This window comes from Pavona decussata, unplaced genomic scaffold (genome assembly GCF_977016875.1).
Source record: "Pavona decussata unplaced genomic scaffold, jaPavDecu1.1 SCAFFOLD_11, whole genome shotgun sequence".
Classification (NCBI taxonomy): Eukaryota; Metazoa; Cnidaria; class Anthozoa; order Scleractinia; family Agariciidae; genus Pavona; species Pavona decussata.
Window position 1 is genome coordinate 562,501 of NW_028145434.1, and position 7,500 is coordinate 570,000.

The 7,500-nt window shown below is 36.9% G+C and overlaps 2 protein-coding genes and 1 non-coding gene across 6 annotated transcripts in view; 2 read left to right on the top strand and 1 right to left on the bottom strand.

Annotated features, from left to right (window-relative positions):
* Positions 1-620, top strand: part of LOC146488062 (uncharacterized) — a 10,149-nt gene extending 9,529 nt beyond the window's left edge. For 2 of the 3 annotated variants that reach the window (XM_085120990.1, XM_085120985.1), the window contains one exon: positions 386-620. In XM_085120990.1, coding sequence (XP_084977116.1) covers positions 386-492 — 107 coding nt within the window. In that variant the 3' untranslated portion in view covers positions 493-620. The remainder of the gene's footprint in view (positions 1-385) is intronic. The other variant, XM_085120976.1, reaches the window with a different exon arrangement.
* A 216-nt stretch (positions 621-836) lies between these two features.
* Positions 837-909, bottom strand: Trnar-ucg (transfer RNA arginine (anticodon UCG)). Its single transcript has one exon. It is a non-coding gene; the product is annotated as a tRNA-Arg (tRNA).
* Positions 910-966: 57 nt separating this feature from the next.
* LOC146488066 (queuine tRNA-ribosyltransferase accessory subunit 2-like) overlaps positions 967-7,500 on the top strand; it is a 14,922-nt gene continuing 8,388 nt past the window's right edge. Inside the window, exons 1-4 of one of the 2 annotated variants that reach the window (XM_085120964.1) lie at positions 967-1,400; positions 1,486-1,558; positions 6,280-6,384; positions 6,808-6,975. In XM_085120964.1, coding sequence (XP_084977090.1) covers positions 1,189-1,400; positions 1,486-1,558; positions 6,280-6,384; positions 6,808-6,975 — 558 coding nt within the window. In that variant the 5' untranslated portion in view covers positions 967-1,188. The remainder of the gene's footprint in view (positions 1,401-1,485; positions 1,559-6,279; positions 6,385-6,807; positions 6,976-7,500) is intronic. The other variant, XM_085120958.1, reaches the window with a different exon arrangement.

Sequence of the window (7,500 nt, forward strand, 5' to 3'; positions counted from 1 at the left end):
AATGCCGGTAATTGTCAAAACAATGAAATTTCAAAGAGAGCTTTACCGTCTTTAAGCAACCCTTTAAATTGAATAACTCATGTAGCTGGCATTTAAAATACTGGTTGCCTGTTCTTTTGCTGTCCAAAATGAAAGCTGCAGAATTGAGACTTTAGTTCAAGTGCTGCATGTAGGCTGGATTTCTTTTTGAAAAACTAAGCAAATCGAGCTTTGTTAATAATTTTCATACACTACATAACCAACGAGAGGCAAAACAAGAAATGTCAACACAATCATACACAGACTTACATAACCTTGTCCAAAGAGTACCACTTCCCAGTCAATGACCACCTGAAAATACAACAATTATTATCATTAACTTCTTTGCAATTTTTACCTTTCATAGGTGATGGAAAAGCTTTCCTACACTTGTTGGTTAACGGGCACACATTAATCGGTGCCACTTGCCCAAGAGAGTTAAATGTCCTATATGCTCTTGTGGGACAAATGTAGGTGGCCACATCAACAGAAACGACCACGTAACCATGTAAACTTACCCTTTTTTTGCCGTTCTCTGTTTTTAGTTTCTCAGTAAAATTGAGTAGTTTTTCGTTAACGTCAAAAGGTCAGATTTATTTTGCACCATTCTGATCTGTGTAGTAATTATTTATTTTATTTATTTTTTTTTTTTTTTTTCAAGAAAAAAATTAACGTTTGGCGTAAACGTGATTAAAAATTTTTCTGATCTCAAAGTGCGCTTGAATATTTCTGTAAGTGTCTTTCTATTTTAGAATAAAAGAAGTGGGGTAAAAAAATTAAATAAAAACAGGAAGAAGAAAAAAAAACAGAAACAAAAACGACCACGACGGGAGTCGAACCCGCAATCTTTCGATCCGAAGTCGAACGCCTTATCCATTAGGCCACGCGGCCAGCCACGAGGGAAATGTGACATAAACGGTATTTAAACATAATAAAATAACTGGCCAGCGGAGTGTTGTAAGAGTCAATTTTTTGGATTATGGCAGGATTATAGTGTCTTCCATAAACATTTACCACTTTAATTTGGTTTCTAAAAAAGATAAAAATACGGTAGCTGTGCTTATATTTTAAAATCGTAAGCGGTATACTGTTTCTTTCCAAGGAGCAATATATTTTGCTTCCAAGGAATAAACGATGCAGAATGTTACGGCTACATGACGTGTAGTTTTGATGAGGAAGCTAAATGCAGAAAATATGAACTTTACAGTGCGAAAAAAGTTTGGAAGATGCCGCAGAGCAGATCTCAAAATAGAGAGTCAAGAAATCCAGACTCCTGGTTGCTCGCTTTACACTCGAGGCGGGGCAGTTCCTCACCTCATCTTAGATGCACTGCAGTCCATTGGAAATCTACCATCAGTGGTTCACTTGACTCTTCAAACCACGTGAGTCTTCATGGGGGGAAATATTTCCTGTAAGCGAAGATTGCTGATCCACTGTACGAACAGATTTATTCACTTTTTCTTGCAGAATTGATCAACCAGGAGTTGAGACAATTAAGAAGACGAGTTCCAGTGGAATAAGGAAATTTTTAGGTCTTGAGGTAAACTTAAGTTTAAGCCTTAAAGTTTTATAGTTGTTTATCAAGCTTGTTGACTTGTCGACTGTTAGCTTAATGATCATCTTTTACCCCGAAGGACGAACTCCATCATCATGCTTAATGAGAACTAGATGAGAATAAATGAGGAGGGAATAAACGAGTAAAATGGAAACTAGGCATGGGTTTTGCCCTTTTGTCACCGGGAAAAAGGGATTTCGTGCACAGGGAAGGTTTGATAATTAAATTTAGGCATTGGGAATGGGCTGGAACTGAGATTTGAGCAAAATCCCCTCCACCTCAAGGCCCTCATATAAGGGTCTATTAGTCTTAGCAACTTGATGTTTTTAAGGATGGCACCTCCTTTTCCTTCTGTGCATCTCAAGATGGTCTTAGAAACCGAATGGTGCCTACAAATGCAAAGATATTTTTGAGTGGTTTGTGACTATGTAGGAAAAGAAGATCTCATTAAGTGTTGTAGAAATCTGAATGAAAAATTAGGGATTAACCTGTAACTACGCAAAAATATATCTGTATTAGAAGGCACAGTACTTAAAATTGCATCTACAACAAGATGCTATACTTAAATCAGTCATAGCAAACATGTATGCATATTCTTGTAGCTCTGAGAGGTAATTTCCAGTTCTTCTAAAGTCACTCAAGTGTAAGGAAGATATAATTGCATTATCAAATGATGAGAATGAACTGCAACAGTAATCAAATCCATGACCTTCTGATAACTGAGCGGGTGTTCTAACCACTGCGTCATGTCTATAGGAAAGACTTTTTGAGGGTGAGGACACTTATTATGTCCTCTTATTATACTATGCATTGTAAAGAAAGACACCTGGCACAGAAATGTAGCATTAAGAAGTCAAAATTACAAAACATGTCAGTCAAACCCAAAGCTAAACATGAGTGAAACTCAGTTGATATTGTGACTCCCCTTGAGGACTACGATGTTGTGACTACAGTCAACTCCCTTTAATGTGGACACCCTCAGGACCGCAAGTAAATGTCCTTAATAACAAGACTCTGTTATAGCAGGAATTTATTTCAGTTAAACATCTAATTTTTTTATGCACAGGATTTAGTTGCTGTCCGTACATGCATTATCAGGGTCTCGGTAATAGCGAGGTGTCCGCAAGATGAGAGATGACTGTAATGCTATTGTTTCATCTTTCTTATTTCATGGCTTCACTTGAAATTTACCTCCGTTTTCAATTCCTTTGGTCGCTCAAGGGTAAATATTGGTGGTAGTTTTTGTCAAAGGTGATATTTGAGTGACATGCATGTACTGTAGCCACAAAAGTTAATATAATTATTATTTGCAAACCCACAAAGTATGGCGCGTTTTTAGTGTCAAAATTCAAACTATCAATTCAAACATTCGATCCTTCAATTCAAACATTTGATCCTTCAATTCAAATCTGCAATTGTTCGGTTCAAACTTTCGATCCTTCAATACAAACATTCAATCCTTCAGTGCAAAAATGGAATGGGTCGATTCAAACATTCCATCATTCAATCCAAATATGGAATTGTTTGTTTCAAACATTCGATTCTTCAATCCAAACACCCTTTTCTTCAATCCAGAAATGCTATTCTTCAAGTTAAACATGCATTCATTGTATTGCCTGGCCTATCATTCAGTTCAAGCATGCATTTCGTCGATTCAAACATGCCATTTTTCAATTCAAACATTTGATCATTCAATCCAAACGTGTATTTCTTCAATCAAATCCTGAAACTCAAACACTACACCATAAATTCCGCGTTCAATTTCGATAGAAAATGCTGAAATCCTGCTGTTGAAACATTCTGCACTTTAATTTTAAGATATAAAATCCAGATTATAAATTCAAACATAGTCTCACAATGTAGTTGTGCAGTGGCTCGATTCAAACATTCACTTCGGCGATTCAAACATTCGGCTCAGCAGTCCAAACTTTCAGTTCCTCTCCAGTAGTCTGGAACCGAGGGGACTCTGTAAAACAAGGATACGGACGGGCGGATCTGGACGGCGGATTAAATTTATTGGTTAATTGTCACCTTCTAAGAAATGCTAGCTTTGGCTTTTTTTTAATTTTATTTTTATTTATTTATTTTTTTAATTTGAATTGATTTTATATTTTATTGTCAGTCAAACAGCGAAAACGCTATGGAATGTTTCTTCTCGTTTTTCAACCAAATCAGTCTGAGTTTGCAGTGGAACTCGGTACATTAGTACGACACACCATCCGGAAAAACAACAAGTTCACATTCATGAACATTTACAGGATAATCTGATTAACAGGTAAAGTACTGTACGAGCTTTTGTTAGCCATTAAAGATTGGAAATCGTGGTTATTGTTCGAATAGACAGATCGATACAAGTTATTAAAAAATTATTTTAAGATGTCCAAAGATTTCCCGGCGTAGGATTTCTGAACGTGTCATTTTCTTCCCTTTAAATTTGTACACAAGCGAAATTTTCCTTGCAATATGGAGGCTTTTTTTGATCGGGTTTTGCGTCTTTTCGGTTTTGATATTCATTGCGGATTTTGGTTTTTCTCATCTTGGAACATTCAGATCATTTTATCTGACAGAAAAACATGTTTTTTTCGGTCAGTTTCTGGTTTTCCTCCGGTTGCCTCGGCGGCGGCCTTCAGTCCCCAGTCAGGTCAGGGGTCGTCTTCTCCGTGAACTTGGTACAGTCGAACCTCGATTATCTGGACTCGTTGGAACTTGAATAAAATGTCCGGATAATCGAAAATATGAATATTAATGAGACAGGAATGTAAAAAAAATGTACTAAAGAAAGCAGAATTTGTCAAACAAACTGGTTGATGCTTTGAAGCTTTCGCGATCGGTCGACTCCGCGTTCAACTACGCTGAGAAATGTTTCGCTTTTCTCCTGAAGAAGCGGACTTGAAAATTGGTGTTCCACTGCTGAGTAAACCGGGCCCCAGTTGTTCAAAGAGTGGATAACTTTATCCACCGGATAAGTCGCTATCCAGCGGAGCAAATGTACTCCAACTACCGGTAACGCCTTTTGGCAAGTTTTCCACACAATCCCATACTTAAATTTGACATATGTTTCTACTCTATCCATAAATTATAGGGCTATTGGGAAAATCTTGCACGCATTTCATCTGCTGGATAGCAACCTATCCAGTGAATAAAACTATCCGCTCTTTGAACAACTGAGGCCAGGCGTATAAGGTTTTATCCAATTGCTCTGACACGTTCGCAAATCTGACGTAGGGAAATCTTTGGACGTCTTGAAATAATTTTTTAATAACTTGTATCGATCTGTCTGTTCGAACAATAACCACGATTTCCAATCTATAATGCCTAACAAGAGCTCGTACAGTACTTTACCCGTTAATCAGATTATCCTGTAAATGTTCATGAATGTGAACGTGTTGTTTTGCCGGATGGTGTGTCGTACTTATGTACGGAGTTCCACTGCAAACTCAGGCTGATTTGGTTGAAAAACGAGAAGAAACATTCCACAGCGTTTTCGCTGTTTGACTGACAATAAGATATAAAATAAATTCAAATTAAAAAAAAATAAAAATAAAATTTAAAAAAAGCCAAAGCTAGCATTTCTTAGAAGGTGGCAATTAACCAATAAATTTAACCGTATCAACATCCTATTTTCTTCCACTTCTTCTTCTTTTTTTTATTTTTTTTTTTTTCTTTTAAAGCCCTGTCCGCCGTCCGCATCCGCCCGTCCGTATCCTTGTTTTACAGAGTCCCCTCGGTTCCAGACTACTGGAGAGGAACTGAAAGTTTGGACTGCTGAGCTGAATGTTTGAATCGCCGAAGTGAATGTTTGAATCAAGCCACTGCACAACTACATTGTGAGACTATGTTTGAATTTATAATCTGGATTTCATATCTTAAAATTAAAGTGCAGAATGTTTCAACAGCAGGATTTCAGCTTTTTCTATCGAAATTGAACGCGGAATTTATGGTGTAGTGTTTGAGTTTCAGGATTTGATTGAAGAAATGCACGTTTGGATTGAATGATCAAATATTTGAATTGAAAAATGGCATGTTTGAATCGACGAAATGCATGCTTGAACTGAATGATAGGCCAGGCAATACAATGAATGCATGTTTAACTTGAAGAATGGCATCTCTGGATTGAAGAAAAGGGTGTTTGGATTGAAGAATCGAATGTTTGAAACAAACAATTCCATATTTGGATTGAATGATGGAATGTTTGAATCGACCCATTCCATATTTGCACTGAAGGATTGAATGTTTGTATTGAAGGATCGAAAGTTTGAACCGAACAATTGCAGATTCGAATTGAAGGATCGAATGTTTGAATTGAAGGATTGAATGTTTGAATTGAAGGATCGAATGTTTGAATTGATAGTTTGAATTTTGACACTAAAAACGTGCCATAACAAAGGCAAGCAGTCACCACCATCTTTACGAGTCTCTTCAATACTGCTTTGGATAAGGGCAATAGTTTCTAAAGAACATTGTAGTGCTGCGGTGGTAGCTAGGAATGGAAAACAAATGTTTGATTTTATCAACAGAATTTATAAAGTATTTTGGGATAACAGTGCTAATGCTTGAAAGGTCAGCACTCAAGTCTCTTTGGTGGCCAAATTACTATTAAAAAATATCAATTCTGTTGATAAAACCAAAGACTGCGTGCAATTAATACTGCTTTGGTTGCTTTCACTTTGACTTATAAAGACCAATATTCTGTATTTGAATCTTAGGATTTCATTTCCTATTTATCAATACAAGATCCCATTGAAGAGATACCCGAAGGGTACAACGAGGAAAAATCTGTGTCTGTGTGGACACCAGGTGGCCGGAGAAAGGTACTTAGAATAAATCAAATTGAGGTGGTGTAAGGAAATGGGATACCATATGAGGCAAAGATAAAATCTTCAAACTCAAAGTTGACTTAGATGCCAGAGTTCAGTGTGAACTTTCTAATGCAAACAAAGCGAATTAAAACTTAGAACCACCCAGTGATAGGTTGCAGGTTTATGCAAATTATGAATCACACCCTTTTTTTTTGTTGATTGGTTGATGGGAAATGAGTTTTTGATTTGTTCTGTTTTGCATGTATACAGATATGTCAATAATAAATTATTCTACTTGTAAATTTATTTATTTATTTATGCAGTGTTGTCACCATGTACTTTCAAGTTTATAAGTTAAGTTGTTGAGTTATTCTAAAATTTTTAAATTTGGTGTGTACATGTAACTAAGAGAAAACACTTTTTCCTTATTTTCAGATAGATGTGAATCAGTTCATAACAGTGCTTGAAGCATTCAAGCCCAATGTAGCTGAATGCCTCTGTGATACAATTCCAGCTTCGCAACAGACTGAAAAGAGAATTCACAAATCTGTTGATCGGACGTTAAAGTTTCTTGACAAATGTATTGAAGAAAAAGAGAGAAGGGTAAGTTATAATGACAAGCATGTGAATTATTGGAGGGTTAATAGTAGGAAGTGTTTCAAAGTTATAACTGTTTGATTGGAAGGATAGAATGTGTAGGTGTGTGCTTTTCCACGGACAGCGAACTAATTGGGGGATTCCAGAAAATATCCATACCATACCACGGACGGCTTTTAGGATTTCCGAAGGGGAGGGGGGGTTCACGATTATGGAATTCTGAGGGCATGGGGGGGATATTTACGATTGGATATCCGAAGGCACTGGTGAATTACACAGGTGGGATTTCTGGAGGAGAAAGTGTAGAGTGAGTTCCTTGAAAACGCTATTGTAGTGGACTTTTCTAGTTCGTATATAAAATTATCCACGAACATATGACCGCGGAAGCAGAAGACAAGCATCGATAGATCATGATACATTTCATGTACACTAAATGAGGCATATGGGTTGAGAACCCTTTTCGTGCACACTACATGACGTATAAAAGGACACGACAAGACTCAACGGTATATTTGACCGCTGAAAGATTTT